This window comes from Syngnathus leptorhynchus, unplaced genomic scaffold (assembly GCF_054491065.1).
Source record: "Syngnathus leptorhynchus isolate UIUO unplaced genomic scaffold, UIUO_Slep HiC_scaffold_899, whole genome shotgun sequence".
NCBI classification, from domain to species: domain Eukaryota; kingdom Metazoa; phylum Chordata; class Actinopteri; order Syngnathiformes; family Syngnathidae; genus Syngnathus; species Syngnathus leptorhynchus.
In genome coordinates, this window is record NW_028232721.1 from 62 (window position 1) to 18,902 (window position 18,841).

At 40.7% G+C, this 18,841-nt stretch overlaps 2 protein-coding genes across 2 annotated transcripts; both read right to left on the bottom strand.

Annotated features, from left to right (window-relative positions):
* Nucleotides 1–518: 518 nt before the first annotated feature.
* On the bottom strand, nucleotides 519–5,656 carry LOC147035967 (mitochondrial intermediate peptidase-like; the record flags this gene model as incomplete). Its single annotated transcript, XM_085905363.1, has 12 exons — nucleotides 5,244–5,656; nucleotides 4,720–4,893; nucleotides 4,110–4,198; nucleotides 3,948–4,034; nucleotides 3,459–3,522; nucleotides 3,200–3,382; nucleotides 2,137–2,293; nucleotides 1,698–1,746; nucleotides 1,464–1,524; nucleotides 1,330–1,382; nucleotides 700–853; nucleotides 519–596 (listed from the first exon to the last, which is right to left on the bottom strand). Coding segments are annotated over exons 1-12 (1,290 nt in total), but the record flags the coding sequence as incomplete, so codon positions are not given.
* A 163-nt stretch (nucleotides 5,657–5,819) lies between these two features.
* Nucleotides 5,820–18,832, bottom strand: LOC147035968 (bromodomain and WD repeat-containing protein 1-like). Its single transcript, XM_085905362.1, has 36 exons — nucleotides 18,726–18,832; nucleotides 18,134–18,204; nucleotides 17,922–18,022; nucleotides 17,785–17,825; nucleotides 17,574–17,675; nucleotides 16,983–17,136; nucleotides 16,757–16,891; nucleotides 16,440–16,568; nucleotides 16,175–16,323; nucleotides 15,980–16,056; nucleotides 15,716–15,904; nucleotides 15,434–15,617; nucleotides 14,853–14,943; nucleotides 14,254–14,376; nucleotides 14,088–14,155; nucleotides 13,691–13,943; nucleotides 13,403–13,519; nucleotides 13,207–13,314; nucleotides 12,949–13,073; nucleotides 12,755–12,837; nucleotides 12,153–12,264; nucleotides 11,993–12,054; nucleotides 11,692–11,847; nucleotides 11,498–11,618; nucleotides 11,260–11,385; nucleotides 11,113–11,179; nucleotides 10,750–10,800; nucleotides 10,474–10,599; nucleotides 10,233–10,385; nucleotides 9,979–10,124; nucleotides 9,622–9,794; nucleotides 9,307–9,426; nucleotides 9,038–9,226; nucleotides 8,645–8,968; nucleotides 8,249–8,383; nucleotides 5,820–8,179 (listed from the first exon to the last, which is right to left on the bottom strand). Exons 1-36 carry the CDS (start codon nucleotides 18,791–18,793, stop codon nucleotides 6,792–6,794), a joined length of 5,817 nt encoding a protein of 1,938 aa, XP_085761488.1. The 5' UTR covers nucleotides 18,794–18,832; the 3' UTR covers nucleotides 5,820–6,791.
* Between the last annotated feature and the right edge of the window lie 9 nt (nucleotides 18,833–18,841).

Below are 18,841 nucleotides of genomic sequence, written 5' to 3' on the forward strand. Positions count from 1 at the left end.
TGGTGGGAGGGAAGGCTGCTATCTTGATTCCACAAAAAGCAAAAATGAAGTCCTTTAACAAAAGTGAAAGTGCTTGTCCATTTAACAGTTAGTGTCTCTGAAAGCCAATAGCAGATGTTTAGATTCTACAGCAGGGGTGTCAATTAAATTAATTTAAAAATAAAAATGATTTAAAAAAATAAATGGTAAGAAAAATGGATAACAATATCCATTTTCTTTTAAAGTGAAAACAATTTGAAATTTTGTAATTGACATATGCATGCATATTCTTTTCTTAAAATGATGTGGCAGGCCGTATCTGGCCGTCGGGCCTTGACCTTTACACCGGTGTTCGACAAGCAAGACTTAGTAACCAACTGCATTTTGAAGTCCCAATTTAGTTGTATACCTGTTGTAAAATGACAATTAAAGCATTAAGGGGTCCATTGTGTTCTACTGTGATGGAGGTAATGACACTACGAGTAAGAAGCAGAAGATTGAGCGTGTGTGTGTGTGTGTGTGTGTGTGTGTATGCTCACCTGATGAGGTTTGTCTTTCCGCTGAAAAAAGTCACAGTAGATATAGCCAAGTAATCCCTCTGTTTCATGAACTACAGCCTGTAAATGTGCACAAACCCATGGAAATTTTAAACTTGGAAATGATTAAAAAAAAATAATAATAATCAGGCAACAGGTAATTACCACACAGACAACAGCATACCAATTTGCGCACGTCGTCGCTCCACACCTCTCCAGAGTTGGGCTGTTCGGACATGAGGGAGACACCGTAGAGCCGAGAGAAGAGAATGTTCAAACCGTCCATGCAGGCCCCCAGGGAAAAGTAAGGGCTATACAGACTGGGTTCGATGTTGTACCTGAACCATGACCAAAAACACAAGAGAAACAAAAGACACATCTAAGATCTAAAAGTATGTATGATATGTTGTCTTGTTGAGGTTGGACTATGTCCATTAGAAACAAATTAGAAAACTATTTCATGAATGAATGCGCACCTCTCTTTCAGTGCCAACTGAAACTGAGCAAACATTATTCATTTGGTAAATGTCAGAATCTTTAATACAGTAGTATTTGTAGCGAACTAAAACAAAGGCTGCATTTCAAGCTTATTTCTGTATATGCTGTAAATGCAAATAGAATTTTGCAAGAACAGAGTAGTATTCTTTTGTTGCAGCAGTGCATTCCCAGCTAAATCTGGGCAAAATGAACAGACTTAAGCTAGAGTTTCGATAGACTGGTAGGTTAGAATACACATGGATTAGCCCAAACGTCTCACCTATTTGTTTCCACTACTCGAGTAAATGCAGTGATTAAAATAAGAATGTTTTCGAACCTTTCGGCACGCAATACTCCACTGAGGAACGGGTGATCCCACGGCATGAGCTCCTGTGTCAACACAACATGTGAGTTCTCATAGATGACAAAGAACCTGGAATATAGCTGGAAAGGGAACAGAGTGTCACCCACCGAATGCCGAGGGTTGAGTTTTTTCTTCATGTCACTCATCATAGCAAAGTCCTTTGCTGTTCTGTGACATTGGGAGGAGAAGAGCAAATAAAAGTCAGAAGTTGAAGGTTTTTTTTTTTTCATTTTTACATTCATTATTTATTATTCATTTCCCACGAATAGTGGGGGTCCACTGTACATGATAAATATGATCAATTATAGAAATGTTTCTAGAATTTCTTTCTCGAAATGTACCTGACTGACAGCTTATCTGTTAAGAGTTGAAGAAACCCCATCACTGTTTCTGAAATATACAAAAATGAATGCAGCATGAAACAACAAATAACATAATCATCATAATCAAAATCCATCATACTTTTGTAGCTCGATTGTGTGAAGACAGCCACAAAGAATGGCACCTAACAGGGCTCCAGTCTAACTTTTTTTTTTTACTAGGATCAGACTGGCCCCTAACCTAAAATATTGAGGAATTAGTTTGTAAACAGTCGACAAATAGATAAAAACAAACTTTATGTCTAAAATGTTAAGGGCAAAATGGCACTATTTATGTGAAGTCTAACGCCCTGCTTAATTCTGCTACTAGAAAGTCATTCCCATGCGCTCCTCATTAAAAACAGACAGAATCATCCAAAAGGCATAAACGAGCAGTAATTATCTGTGGTTATAATTGAACCTGGGGTTGCTGCCATAGTTCCCTTCAAGGCTCTGTGGGCATAGGAGTCGTATCCCACCAGTTTGGCCAGTTTATATCTGCATCTTAGGAGTTCTTCCAGACATTCCATCAGGTCTGCGTTTGGATACAGGTAAACCCTGTAGGCGATTTCTCGCACCTACCAATGTGAAATAGTAACAAGAGACATTATCCTTCAAGTCTGAATATACAAATTATTTTCCAATTGTTAATACCACTAATTCAATATGCTAAAATGGAATTAAGTACTGTTAATATGAAAATGTTATTTGAGTTACTTTCATTAACCCCAGAACACACACACAAAGCCAAATGAAAAACAAATGACTTGAACGATGGATTAGACCTGCTTCGAACCGGCTGGTTATATTATGCATTGTAATTTGTACACCTCCAGCGCGACTCAATTTTCTACTGTACTTATCTGGATTGCTAAATTGGTATGCTTACCCTCACTAATACATTTTCAAGTTGTCTATTTTTTTTTACGACAACATTCAACAACATAAAAAAAAACTGCTGTTCATATACTGCATGCTGTGCAGAGGATCTATTTATTTGTGGGTATGTGAATTAAATGGAAAATAATAAAGAGCATCAAAAGAAAAACTCTAAAATCTATTTATCAAACTCTTGAGGGCAATCCTAATCCAATGCAATAGGGTGTCATAATACTTTTATGTCAGCATATCTGTAGTTGCTTGGGGGCAGAACACATTAAGATTTCATTGCTTGTGATTTAAAGTTATTGTGCATAAAATATAAACAAAATGTTGGTGCTGCATGATTGAGCATGAACGGCTCGAGCCTCACGAGAAGCAGCGGTTCAGAAAGTGGACGGATGGGTTCTGAACATATTAAGCTTAAACGTATTATAAGATTGCAATCAAAATATGTCTTTTGTGAAAAAGAAACATGAAATGGTGAAACATAGCCAAACAATCATTCCATCAAAGCGCTTGAATGCATCTCTTGAATTAATTATGAAGCAACCGCGCCACCTACTGAGCAATGAGAGTAATGTTCGAGATTTAGTCACACACACCAAGTCATCTGGCGAGTCGGCGTGTAATCCTCCAATTTCCACAAAACTTCCTGAGCTGGCAAAGTGCAAGTGGAGATGTTCGGGAATGGCTGACCTGGCGATTCTGTTGGCCATGTGAGAGCCAACCAAGAATTCATTGTTTAAATCCAAGAGCTTCACGTGGAGAGCAACTGCCTCTTTCCTCTGCAATGCGAAGTGACAACAAGACAAATGTCTGTCATTTCTGTCTGACTTTTTTCACACGCAACAAGCCTCTCACCAGTTTCTCATCGAGATGAATCCCGCTGATTTCAAAGTCAAACATAAATAACTCTGCTACTCTCCTGCAAAGACAGCAATATGAAATTATTTTTTAAGTATGTACTGTAGGTTACATTGGGACATGCACCGATGGTACTATATTCTTGGAAAAGAAAACCATAATGAATCATAATAAACACATTCTTGGTACAATTAAACCTATACAGTTGAACTCTAAAACTTGTCACAAGGACACATTTTTGCAATCTATAAGTTTATTAACTGTTGCGAATGTGTTAATCAAATTTAAACTTTATGAATGTTACTCTTTGATGGGTTTATTTTAAGTTTTTTTTTTTTTTTACAATTAAGTGTTGCAAAAAAGTCAACCAGACCAGAGTTAAACCTTTGATACTTGCTGATATAACACTCGGCAATACTTCTGGTGCATATTTTATATTCTGCCTATTCACAATTACTTAAGAGGTACTCTATTGTGATGGGGCACCTTGTGTCTGAGTCCAGCTGAGCCACAAGATCCGGCCTGTCCAGCAAATTCTTCAAACTGTTGCATAGCTCCACATTGGTGTTCAACCTGTAGAGTCAGCATGATTTCATTGTTAGATTACTGCTAGTACTGACGAAACAAAATCGTGTGTTAGTCCTTTACTTCTCCACGACTGTGCCGATCTCAATGCAGGTCTTTTCTGCGGCCTCGCGGTACACTGGATCAGGATGTGCTATTTTAACAAAATCCGCCTGGAAATGGAGAGACAGATTTGCCTCACAAACAACTCAATCAGATGATGTTAATTTAAGCTTCTTGGATTTGAAAGTTTGACATGAGGGGGAAAAAAAATTGAACCTCTCTTTGAATTTGTTTGAGTATGATAGTGGTCATACATTTTGGAAGGCAACAAAGGTTTTTGGGAAGAAATCCACCTCTGACGTTGCACGAAAGTTCCAAGGTTGAACTGCGATTATGTGAGACTTCAATCCCGTAAGCATAACAGATGAACTATGTTTGTTTATGTGTGATATCACTACAGTGGGGAAAAAACTATTATTTATCTATTATTTCTGTTACCTTAAAAATTGATGATTTTATTTTTTTTAAATCTTGTTTGGTATTGGACAAATAAAGGAAATCTCATAACAAGAAAAGCAGAACAAAAACATATCATAAGAGGATGGAGCAATAACAATATTGGAATCTGATTTTTAGGCATATTTCATTTTAAGGCCATAACGCCTCGTCTGGTACTTGGTGCTGAACTTACCAAGTCCGCCACTTTACAAAGACCATCAGAGAGCTGGTCAAAAGCTGTGACAGTCTCAAGCCCTGGAGCAGAAGTACACACTTTTTTGATCAGTAGTTCTGTATTCTTTAGAGCCACCTTTGTGGCCACCTGAAATCCAGCCGGAGAACTCAGCTCTGGCAAGCCAAACAAACCCTACAATCAAACATAAACACAATTAGATGTTTCAAGCATTTGAACATAATATTAAAACTGTCTTGAGTATTGCAATCCTCTCTTGACACAAGTAAAATTCACCTTCATAGTTGTTTGTCTCCAATTATTCATCACATTTTAAAAGTCCTTCTACGAGTATCACAAACCATGCATTGACATACTCCCTGACAGTGATGCAAACAAACTTTGAATGTGTGTCACCTGCCTATAAGGCCTTTTTAAATTCAATATTATGCAGAGTGCTCAAGGAGAGATTAATCGAATATGAATAACTGCTGTCGCACTAAGAAAACGTGAGATATCTGAGAAAGTCCCAATCCTGTACTCACCACATTTTTCTCAAACGCTTCCAGTCTCTTGTGAGGTTTGACATTGAAAGCTGCACCAACAGGTGACCATGTTGTGACAGTCTTGCGAAAAGACGTCCACAGACTTCTATTCTTCACACAGAAAAGCAAACATTTACTCATGTTGAATTACTGTCTGTTACTGATGCTTCTTCTTGTACCGACTGAGACCCTCAGAGGACATGCTAATCCTAGGTTCGGTGCTAGCTTGAGCTAAAAAAGTAATTTTGATAAAATCGTGGGACGTAAATAATAACCCAAATAACAACCAAAACACGCTAAATTGTTGTAATTATTCTCAGAAAAGACAGCCTTTGTCACACATGATACTGGGGGTACACATCAACAAACATGCGGGTGTCAAACGGGCTCCGCCTTCTTCCTACAGTGCTATGGTGGTTGACAAGAAACTCAAATGTATTACCGCCACCTATTGGTGTGGAGTATGTAACAGGTACCCCTGCTTACAAGGCAAAAAAAACCAAAACCTGAATTATTTCGATACATTTGACTCCATGTGTTGCAGCACGCATTTCCTGGAAAAACGTAACACATGGATTTATTAAAATTGCTTTATTGAAGGTGTATTACGAAAACCATTGAGAAAATGTCAAAGCAACTGCATTAAAGGAATCCCGCATGAACCAAACTGAACCATGTTTTAGTCGACTCAAAGAATTTAATACTGAAAGTAACACGACAAAAGTCTTCCCAATATGAGAAATTACAGTATTCTGCAAAAAGTACACCTAGTTACTCGTACTTGGCAAAAAAATGTACCAATTGATGACATATGGCAAGACAAAATTTATAGTAAAATAAAAAAAAAAAAAATGCTTTAAATAAACATCTTGCTACTGACTAATGGCCAATCCATTCTTTCTCCATCAAAAACAAACACTTATTTACATGTACAACACAAATCTAAAGAAAAAAAAAAGAGCAACAATGGGGAAACATTTCATTTGGCTCATATAACAGACAAAAGATTTAAATGTATTTATGGATTTACAAAGGAGTGCTGTAGTCTTAAGTGACATTGTGAATTGGTTTTGTCTCAGTTGCGTGTGCTTCGACGTTTTCCCACCTGGAATTGATGCTTATCCATTTGATAGCTTGAAAAAAAAAGCACATCTGAGACTACAGTAAACTTAGTTGACCCCCTGAGTTTCTAATGCAAAACTAGTGTATGAAATACCTCCTTACAGTGTTTCTTAGTGCAAGCCAGCAATATGCTTGGATTTAGCAGAGGTATATTAGATAGCACCCAAGATTCCTCACAATGTTAACTCTGCTGGCCACAATCGCAGCAAACACGATTGGCAGGTGGCGTTTTGATCTGTATTCTCGTGAAGACCAGCAGTTCAAATGCTAGAATTTGTATTACATCTATAAACGCGCTTTTCATAGAAAATATAAATATCCCTGAAAGAAACAAATTCACAGCATTTTTTTTTTTCAAGGAAACCAGTGCTGCTACCAATAAGTGTCTTTTCTTTACAGTCTCCAGTTGTCAACCCTCTTCGGCCTTCACTCGCTGTCATGATAATGGACAGTCCGCTTCCCGCGGTTCCGGGTGTTAACACGGCACTTTTTCTGCGGTTTGCTGTACGACCCGTCACTGTCCTCCGCCTCCAAGACCACTTGTGCTCGGCGCTGCCTTAATTGGCGACCGGCAGTCCTTTGGCCGTGCTGGGCCTGTCTCGGATTCTTTCTCTTTGGACTGCTGTGGGACCCTGAGCTGGCGTAAGAGTTTTCACTGGCTGTGGACGACTGCTCGCTTTCAGAGTCGGAACTGTGATTACTGCTGCAGCTTTCCTTACGCGTTTTGTGTTTGGACAGCTTCTCGTTCTTCTCTCTGCGCGAGCGGCGAGCATCTACTTCCTCCTCACTGGAATTTGACTGGGAATCGGCCTTCTCTTCCTTGTCTTGTTTTGCTTCTCGTTTAGGACGTTTGCTATTCTTGTTGTTCCTGGCCACTGGCACCTTTTCTTCATCTTCAGATCCTGAGGTGTAAATTCGTTTTCTCTTGGAAGACATCTGAATCCTGCTTTCGTTTCGAGCGCTTTTCTTCGACTCGTTCGTATTACAGCGGTCTTCCCTCGGAACTGAGCCTGCTTTGTTCCCGTTTCTCAATTTTCTCTGACGTGCAGAGTCTTCATCAGAAGCAGAGCTGTCGCTGATGTATTTCTTTTTCGGCAGAACTCTGAGGTTAAGACGCTTGTTGGACGCGTTGCCCGACTCATCTGACTCTTGGTCCGATGAACCGGTGGAGCGTTTTCTCCTTGACTTCTTGGGTTTAAAGTCATGTTCAGAACTCTCAAAAGCAGAAGTGTCGCCCTGTGGTCGTTTTGACTTGATGTTCTTTGCAGGCTTCCTGTTCTTGCTCTCAAACTCACCACTGGAGCGACTGCTTTCAGCTTCACTCTGTCGATCTTTTTTTGATCTTTTCTTGTGGTACTTCTTCGGTATACGACTGAGCACCTTGGAATCACCTGCATCAGGTTTATGAGCTGAGGCAGGTTTTTGTTGATCTTGGCTTTTAGACATTGATAGTTTACTCTTTTTAGAGTCTTTGAGGAGAGTGTCCTCCTTGTTTCTTCCATTTTGCTGTGGCCCTTGATGAGGAGGAGAGTCCTCTTCATCTGAGCTTACAGGAAGTTGGCGTCGGGTGGCCCTTCGTTTGGTGTTTCCTTCCTCCCGCTCTGCATCCTTCTCCTCAATGGTAATTCTACTCTTCTGGGATGAGCTTCTACTTGGTTTCTGATGTGCAGAATCTTCCTCCTTTGCATCTTCTTCCTCCGCGTCTCCTGAACTCTCTTCTGCAGCTTCCTCCTCCTCCTCCTCCTCCTCCTCTTGCTCAGAGCTGCTATCTGACTTGTGTTTTGGGGCGTGTCCGTTCACACAAGTCAAAGTTCCTGCAAGTCAAGAAGTGATTTGATTAAACCACTTTCTGCATTTTTAAATATAAAGATTCAGTAACACACCATTGGCCTTTTTGTTGGGTGACGTTCTTGTATCTCCGTTTGGCTTACTGTGAGAGGAGGAGCTTGAAGAGCTGCTACCATTGCCATTTTCCTCATCCTGGGATTCTTCAGACAATTCCTTTGAATTTGCAGAAGCTACAGCAAAAGAATCAAATGTGAAATTTGGCATTAATAAGCTTTGTCAAGAAATATTATCATCAAGGCAGTATGGTACGTGGTTGAGAGACCAGCACTCAACAAAAAGGCTGTGGTGAAAGGTTTACAGATTTAAACCTGCCTCAGTGAGCTGAGCTGAATTGAACAGGACCACTTTGGAGGAAATGTGACTTTATGCACCAAAAAACAAAGCGTGCCAGGGCTGAGGGCTGTCAGCACACGAAGAACACATCTACCCACCCTGTGGCTCTCCATCTGATTCAGAGCTGCTCTGAAGCACTGCGCTCCGTTTGCTGGCCCGGGAAGTGTTGCGGAGGCGGCTCCTTATTGGCTCTTCGTTGTCATCGTCCTCCGCCTCCTCATCCTCTTCATCTGACGCTTCAAGGAGTTTCATCCTGTTGACAGCTACCCTGGCTGTTTTCCTCTTAAGTGATCTGCGAGTGGTAATTTCTTCCTCCTCATCTCCATCGGAACCCTGTGATAAGCCTCTGTCGGAGTCCTGCAGCTGACGTCTATCCCTTGCAGAGGACCGGGTGGCGTGACCGTTCATCTCCACTCTGCCCTCTGCATTGACAGTATTGCACAACCATAATGCTCGGTTGCGTCATAAAAGGTTGGATGACAAACTTTTACCTGTCTTTTTTCTGTCGGCAGCAGCGGCGGCGTTTCTGGTCAGTCGTGCGGTCCTGCTCTTTGCTGCCCTACTGTGATAGCGGCGACCTGAAGAATTGGAAGATGCTTCTCCATTCTCTTGCCCTTCACTGTCAAGTGGCTCTTCGTCCTCTTCCTCAACCTCCTTCTCATCACTATCACTCTCAGCAACTACAAAAATATATTTGCATAGCAATAAGTACTAACTTAAATACATTCCACTTATTCGCCAACAAGAGGCACAACGGGACCTTTGTTACGATGCTTGGAAGAGCTGCCTCTTGTAACTCTTGCTTTCTGTTTGCTTTGATGATGTTTGGAGGAACCTGGACGCGTCTCCTCCTCTGAGTCGGATAGTTCACTGTCGGAGTCTGAAGAAGAAACGGCCGAAATTTCTCACAATGACACACGTTGGACCTCTAAAGATGCTAGCTTCAGACTTCTTAGCTACAAAATGACTCCCATGGTTGATTTGTAAGAAAAGGGTTATGAGCATGGCAAAACACAGCAAAGCAAATGATTTGCTTAACAAATGACAAAATGGGGAAACTACATTTCTTATATACCTGCTGTCGATGAAGCACCTTTCGAAGCAGATTCATCTTCCGAGGAGCTGTGACCGGTGCTGCCTCTTCGTGGCCTCCTTGCCCGCTCAGGAACTGACGCTTTGGCTGAGGTAGATTTGGTCCCAGACACAGACTCCACTTTTTCCCGAGTTTTCACAAAATCCCTCTTTTGACTGAAGACGGAGAGACGGAGAGAGAGAGAGAGAGAGAGAGAGAGAGAGAGAGAGATAGAGAGAGAGAGAGACAACTTATCAGACAATGATTCATGAATAAAATACGTAAGCATTAATTGCACATCAATGTCATTTCATTGTTTTGACATGCCTTCACACATGGAGGCAAGCTAAACAAGCACACCTTGTTGGATCGTGCTGCATTTTCTTTTTGAACCGCTGGCTGCGACGGAGCCTGGCACTGCTCTTCACTGCTGTTTTGTATTCTGATATGATTAATCGGATTTGCTCCTCAAAGAAGGCAGAGAGCCGCAAGGTCATGCTGTAAATCTACAACAACAACAAAAGTCTCGTAAAAAAAAAAAAAAAAAACAACTTAAAAAGAAGAAATTGAATGAAATTGTAATAATCCTAATTTTGAAAACTTTCCCCCCCTACCTTGGACCGTTTATTGGGTGTGTAGGCTTTAGCATTTGCAAATATTAACCGCGTGTCTTTGCAAAGCTCTATTGGATTTTCATAACGTTCTTCCCCTAAGGCCCTTTTCACAGTCCCAAAGTCCATTGGTGTGTCAATAATATCATGGTAGTCCTGGTGACATAAAGCAAACGGTTAAGAATTCAACATCAAATGAAGAAACTGAGATGAAACATTTGGATTTTAGCAGTGTTTAACTTACTGGATAGTTCTCAGGATCCACAGGTTGTCTGAACGGCTCAGAGTCCTCACAGTCCAATATGTAATCGACCAAAGATTTGCAATGCTCCTTCCAAGCATCTCTGTCTGGCAGCACTTCCACAGAGCGCTGTAATTAGGAGTGAAGGTTTCCTCATCACTGAATGACGACGTTCTCGCCTCAAGATGCCCATATTTACCCCCATCCATATTCATATTTCCACACACCGACACTAACTTTCACACTGTTTCAACTGATGAATCTGGTAACACTGATTACCTGACGCAGTCTGTGTCCCGTTGAAGTTCCTGGTGCCTCTGTATCTGCTTCCTGTAAAAGAAAGAATATATGAATTAATGGAAGTACAATAAAAGTGCTTCAATTTTAGTTTATTTGAATAATTACAAACATGTTATGTTATGTTATGTTATCTACAAAGAGGTGAGCACCATTTTATTTATTTTTTCTACTAGAATAGAAATTAATCCCACCGCTTTGGGCGAATGACTGCAAAAAGAAATTCAGTCAATGGCGCAAACATGAGTACACACCGAAGCAAAGATATATATTTCATGATAATTGAAGAATGGAGGATAGTAATGAACCTGGAAAATGACAGGGGGTCAAAAATAGTTGATGTACCTCATCATCCTCGTCCATTTCTTCAACAACACTATAAATATCCATGATGTCTGTGCAGCTTGGATCACTACAGAAAGAAGAACATAAATCACAAAATCTGTTCGACAATGACATTGCTGAACGGTAAAAGGAAATTGAAGAACCTACTTGACAAATTTCTGCAGGACATTGGTAATGATTTTTGCAGAGTGCGCAATCTTGCTTCTTGGCTCATTGAAAGTGCGAGCGTTGTGTGCAATGTATCTGACATCCCAAATTAATGCTGAGAGTCGTCTGTGGACCAAGAGTCCAGAGTGTCAGTGCATAGCGTATCATACAGTACAGCCCTTAAAACAAAGCATAACTTGAGTTCATTGCATAAATGATCTCTAGTTACGGGACTGACCTGTAGAATTTGTTTAAGAGTCGAAATCTTATGGTGTCCAGATCAGTAGGGTAAGCAATCACAGTACAGTAGGTGGGATACTGGATAAGATCGACAGGGCCAGAGAAAGGCGCAGCAATCTCTGCAACACAAAACACCAGAGCGTTAGTTTGTTGATTTGAATCCAGGGACAATTTATGATCACCAATACACACCAACAGTGATGAGCTGGCCTATACCAGCGACGATTCGCTCACACTCTTGGTCCCGGCCCTTTTCCCCCCACTCTCCCTTCAGAGGCTTGTACATCAACTCACTCATCTCCTCTGCCGTAACGGGGATGCTGCCTCCTTCAGTCTCTGGAAGCACAGCTGCAAAGCAGAGAGAGAGAATACCGTCGGTAATGTCTGTACAAAAAAGGATAAACCCAGAGTGTCTGTACAAAATCTGGTGACAAAACAGAATATTGTTGCTTCAACATTTCACAGCTATGCTGAATGTTCGGCCCAAAGTTACCATCATGTGGAATTGCTTCCATATCCCAAGGACTCAGCTTTTCATTTTCCCCATTGTCCCATCTAAAACAGATTAAAAAAAAAAAAGCTTAAACTATCAGGTTTGTGTGACTAAGGCATAATTTAACCAGGCAAATTCCACAGTTTTGTCCATTACCCACCTGACTTTAAAGCACTGGAAGAGACTGTCAGCGTATTCTGGTTGGTATGGCTCTTGACAAATGATGGTTCCGAACCACCAAGCATCGTCTATCACCGACCGGAACCGGTCACCTTAAAAAAGAAAAACAAAGCCAAAATGTCAATGTGAACAAGGCCTAGCAAGGCTGATACTTAAAATTCCCTCGCTAAACCTTAGAATTACCCAGAACAATTCATAAGGGATGTTCAATACCACTTTTTTTTTTCCCCAGAAGGATACCGGTACAAGTTCTAAATTTTTAAGCAGTGACAGATACCGATTTAAGGCACCAATACCACTAGTACCTTTTCCTTGAAATTGCATGAAATTAACTGCAATTTTCTTCTCATTTCTGGTTCCTGATGGTAAGATGGTCACAAAAGAGTGGCCAATACCGCGAGTACTAATACCGTGAAATAAGACCTGTATTGGCATCGATACCTGGTATTAGTAATTGCCCATTCCTACTATCTTTATCAGTTTGCTGGGAATTCCCATCGTACAGAATGTGCTGCCATGCAAGACATATGGTAAGTTTCATGCATTAGTTCTGTCTTCACATACCCTCTTAAGCCAACTCACCTGGTTGCCAGTTTCTACGAAGTGCCTCATCATAACATTGCCTCAGCACCAGGAAATCTATTACATCAGGCATATCATGATATCTGGAAAGAGAAAACAGTTGTACGTGTTGCAGAGTAAAATAAATCCAAAAGGCGGTTATATTTGGGGTTTTTTCTCAGCCTATCTATTCTGATGCCTGACAAATGACTTACTTGACCGAGAAAGACTTGTCTGTAATTTTGCCTGTGCCGTGGTCAATCAGAGTCAGTTTCAAACAGCAGAGTGTTGGAGGGCAGACTTCATATTTGATTCCAGTAATCTTAACAAACTCTTGGTCCTGGAAAAGAAGCAGCAGGGTTTTTTCAAGACATTAAATGACAATTTGTACAGTACCAGGTACATTTCATTGAACATACACAACTGTATTTTTCTAACAGCATTACGGTCCTCCCTGTCTGAGTTTGCCTTACCCTCAGCTCCATTTTCTTCCAGGGTTGCTTGTCTAAGTTGATAGGGTACAAATCATTTCGTCTGACAGCCTCAACATAAGCCTCGTGGCCTTGTCGGAAGTAAATCACCTGAAAGAGAAGAGGTTTACCAAACAATTCCAGAGATAAACATACTGCGAGAATTATGAGTTCCTGATTTAATTTTTCAAAAACACACCTCATCACCCATCTGGGGAACAAAAGGAGATTTCCTGGGAATGACATCAGTGATCCATAACGAGGGTCGAAACTCGTTCGACACCTCTCTGTTGATGGACGGTCTGACTTTTGGCCGCTGAGAATATGTCAATAGAATATATGATATATTAAAGAGAATATATCAAACAGTGCGTAACATTACCAGAAGTTGAAGTTTTCAGTCAAATACAGATTTTTCCCACAAAGTCATTCAGGTATATAGATATAGTAAAATATTCTACAATGATACCAGTGCTTCACAACTCACTCTGGGAGACTTGTTCTTTGATTTCTTGGCCTTCTCTTTTCCTTTAGTTCCTGTTTTTTCCTCCTCATCACTCTGCTGATGATGCTGTTGCTGCTGCGGCTGCTCTTTCTCGTCCTCCTCTTCGTTGTCTTCCTCCTCCTCTTCTGAACTGCTGAGCTGGAGTCGTACTCGTTTACGCGATGATAAAGGAGTTGAAGGCTGCAGATTGAAGCCAGCATCTGCTGTCCAGTCCGAATACTCACTGGACGAGTGACTGCACAATTTTAAGAAAGACATTTTTGACTGCTAGGAAAATAGATGAGCAAGTTAGTGTGATACTTTAAAATTCTGAAGGCCAGACATTGATGATTTCTGAAATCATGCAAGATATTTGAAGAATACAGAGAAATGTAAATACCTTGCGCTGTCACTATTCCACTCCTCGTCATTAGATGACTCCAGTTCACTGCCATCCAAGTCGTTGTCCTGGACAGACAACAGAACAAGCCATTTACTATTCAATGAAATGAGTGTAGCCAAACAACATTTTGAAACAAGTCTCAAGACAGTGGTGAATGTGATACCTCAGTGTGTGCATCAGAGCTTGCAGTCTCTTCTCCCTCCTCACACGACAGGTCGATGAATTCCAGCGTGTCACTGCGAATTTGTGCTCGCTTTGCAGGAGGAGGCTCCTCATCAGAATCATCCTGAGAGAATACAGATGTGGGAAGGTTTGTACAAGCTTTAGATAATGAATTCTTTGAGACTAACGGGTAATCAGTCTTTGATGTAGAGCAAATAAACAGAAATAAGAAATAAAATTAGGGCTGAACAATTTTGAAGAATTACTATTATTACATTTCAAGACAATTGCGCAATATTCTACTAAACAATTGTGGCATAAGCCTGTAAATCAGAAATCCCCCAAATCGGCGGTTTTATCTCTGCAATCGTTTCTTCTTGTTGCACAAAACAATGATATGAAAACGTTCTGAGCACGGAACCACGACACTATAAAAATAAATCAAAATACACATCTATTATTGATTAAAAAGTCTTGACCTGCCCAAATTGCAGCCTTTTCAAGGAGAGTGAGAGAAAAAAAGAGAACGCGAAAGAGAGAGGAAGCTATGCTGGGAATACAAGGCTGCAGCAAATCTGACCATGTAAGAAAAGAACCTACTCGACAACTGCTGTACATTATGCGTCTCTTTTTCGCATTGTACAAGGCTACTTCTTCATCTCCTTTGGCAACCCTGATGTCAACCTGGTCCCTGGAAGACAATGAGTATCGATGTAAATTTAACTGATTTGATTGAAGTTTTATTTCAGGCACAAAAGAAAAACTAAATATGAATATCAATAAAATAGCATTTAAGGTCGAATAGGAGTGAGAAGAAGACATGCTGACAGACACATGAAAAGGATTAATGGGTATTACATGCAGTTACACTGGAATTTAAAAAAAATGCGATTGAACTTTAAGTGGAAACACAAAGGAATAATAATAAACATCTGCTGCTGAGATCTGAGACTGGGGGGGGGGGGGTTTGAATCTGGGCTCTGTCAATTCTGTGTGGAGTCTACAATATCTCCCCGTGCTTGCGTGGGTTTTCTTGGGAGTCCAGCTTTCTTATTATTGTCATTAAGTGTGTCAAGTCAATATGTTAAAAAAAGAATTTCTGAGCATGTATCAAAAAAAGTAGCACCTGTTCCATTTCATAAGCTACATTCAATTCTCAGTAGTCTCAGGATTCTGTCTACCTGTAGCTGCTCGCAGGGAGCTCTGGCACCACCACTCGACGTCTCCAGGCTTGAAGGTCTCTCTCCGTGGCCATTTGACTGCGAGGTGCATTCTGGTGCATCTGCCTGACACCTTCCACCTGGCCGCTCCGCCGCAAACCCACATTTGGAGGAGACTGCACTTCTGCGCGATCATTTACAGATACTGCAGTAAAGACAAAAATAGATTTCCAGAGGGTATTAATTTACACTACCAAAATAAGGAGGGAAATGTTTCAAAAAAATAAACCCATATAATTATACCTCTACGTGGTGTGCTTGGGGCTGGTGGCATTACCATAGCACCCCCTTGTGAACCAGCCTGGTTCTGACGCTCCTGTTGCTGCTGAAGGTTTCGGATAGCCTCGTCGAGTAGGGTGCTGCGTCTGATGGCAACCTCCTCAACTTCTGCAGTCTGCTGACTAATCACTTGCTCCACGACCTCTCCATCACCTGAATAAGAAATCATGAAAGCATGAGGATAGAGCGCAAGTTCAAATTAGCAGTCATATTTCGCTATGTTCATACTTGTAGCAACGTATCCCAGCTGAGGAACCAAGTGTTCTGCTGTGACGTTCTCCCTGCCTGGAACAAGCCGCTGATATCTGGAAATGCACAGAATTTATGCCTCATTAAAAAGTGCCTTTAATCTCTTCTCAATTATTACCATTTTGTGAAGTCTAAACTCAGAGAGGTAGAATACTGATAGAACTGTCAGTCTACCTAGGTGGATGAGGGTTTCCATCCACGTCCACAAGAAAAGGTGGGGGCATGAGATGTGGGGCCTGCTGTGTCTGTTCATCAAGCACAAAGCCGTTGGCATCACGAATCAAAGGTCTGTAGTCTGTGTGGAAGAAAACCTGGTCTGGAAGCTGTATGAGGACCAAGAGAAACAGACAATAATTTGCATTAGGGACTGTAGGTTTCAACCTGTAAAAGACATTTTTACATTTCTACATACTTCAGTGCTTTTTTTTTTTTTTTTTACCTTTTCATAAGGTTTAGAGCTACCAAAACCAAAGATGAGCAGATGACCATGGGAGTCTGTGCAGGCAAAACGTTGACCATCAGGCGTGAATTTGCAGTCGAAAACTGCTCCGTAACCTTGGCCCTCAATCTAGACGGTAGACATAGAAATTACAGTAAAACCTCTTTGTAACAACCAAATGGCCCTCCTATTTTTCTCTTGCAAATGGACTTCAGAAAATAAGATGAAAAAAAACACAAAGAATGTCATATCAAGATTGAACATTTCCTTGCTAAATGTAATAATAAAAGTAATGTGATCAAAATTCTGTAGTGTACCATGTTGAAGTAGTGCTGTGTGCTTGTCCCTCGCATCAAATCCCATATGAAAACATTTCCATCATGGCCTGCCGACAGAATTATCCGGGTGTCAAATGGGTGTGGCTCGAGGACAAACACTTCAGCCTCATGACCCTGAAAAAAAGGTTTGTATTAGTCTCTTCTATTGTGCTTCGCTTGATTGTCAGAATTCTAATAATTAGTGCAACATGCTGCGCAGTATTACTTTGAGGACATGTAGCAGCTGTCCCGTGTAGGAGTTCCAGACTTTGATCAGATAGTTACTGACGGTGGTGATGACTGTATTGTCATGGCGGTCCCACGCTACCATGGTGACTTTGGGCTTGAAGTAGCTTTCCTCTTCACTCATTGGCTCAGCACTAGAGAACAACCACATACTTTCTTAATACAATTTCTAAAATGTATCTTTTCAAGTAAAGTCTAGCCTAATAATGGCAATATTTATGACATATTCCACAGTAGTCCTGTTCCAGACGACTACACAATTTAGCAACGTCTGTTCAAGTTGAGTGACTCCAATCAAAACAAGTTAAAAAAAAAAGTCATCTCGGAATGGGTACCAAAGTCATCCGATTTGGTTTGGTAATTCCGACGAACGATTCACACGACATCAAACAGTGACATGTTTCGACAACTATTAAGATCCTGTTGCGAAGAGTTGGCTATTTTCCATGTCACACTTGAATACAGTTCCAGTGTAATTTCAAATTATTTCGTGTTCTACAATCCAGATTTATGTATATTCTTTAGTCAATAGTGTCAGCAGGAGATCATTTTCAATGGACACCATGCTCACCCAGCAAGAGTGGTGGACATGTTGAGCAAGATGCATCGCCACTGCTGGCGCTGATGGAGCTTCCAGATCCTTGCGGTGCCATCTCGGCTTCCACTCACAAACCTGATACAGTTAGAGTAACTTTAAACATTACACTCTTTCATTTAATGAAACACTAGCATCCATATTCATTCATGTGTAAGATTTTTAAATAAGGTCAATTATTAATTACCTTTCACCTGAGTGGCAAAATTGGATGCTGTCCACTTTGTCCTAAATGGAACAGACAAATAGAAAGTTAACAGGCTAATTCTGCATATGTTGTAACAAAGCTAATTTTCAGCTAAAATTTTAAACAAGTCAACTCACTGTATGTTCATGGAGCTCTGCTATCTTTTCTGGACTTCCGGTCCCCACATAATATATTCTGATGACATCATCAGTGCTTCCTGTGGCTAAGAAAATTCCACCTGCAAAAACATTAAAAGAACACTTATTGTGGGTTAACCCTGAAATAAGATACATGATGCATTTACAAACAAAATACCTAGTAATTGTGGTCTACATGTTGGACTAATTACCTGGACTGAATGAGGAGCACACTGTCTGAACCCCAGGTCTCGGACGCTCTATAAACTTGTGTGGACGATCACTTTTTGGGAACATAGTCAAGATCACAGCATTTTTTAGTTAGTCATTATACTGTACATTTCAAATGTAGGCTTTATCTTAAAGGTCCTGCCCAACCATCCATTTTCTGAACCACTTATCCTTATAAAGATCAGTGTAAAGTTAAAATAAATGTCTTCTAAATTTCAGATGCCAAATAGAATAGAAATCCTTCCAGATTTGAACGATGGGGAATTTCTTTTTTTAATTTGTTTATAAGTTCTTGGATGGGGGACGGAAAACTCAAGACAGCCACAATATCTGCAAAGTATAATTAAGATAAGTCATTCAATGACTTGATTTCTAAAATGAGTCAGAGGGTGCGGTGCAGTGCATGCTGTTGTCATATTCATGAATGAAATACAATGACCACCACACATAACTGCAGAGTAGCAAATAAAGTTCTGAATCTCCACAGATGAGTATGAGCTATGTAATTCGTTTAAGCTTTTTCATTATGTGTGAGAATACAAGGGAGGGGGGACAGTTTAAAGCTGCATTTACCTAAAGTCAATGTTGTTGACGTCCCACTGCCAGAAGCATACCGTAGCATCGGTACCAGTGGATAACATGTAACGTTTTGAGCCCTTGGCAAATGGTGAAAACTGAAAGAACATCAG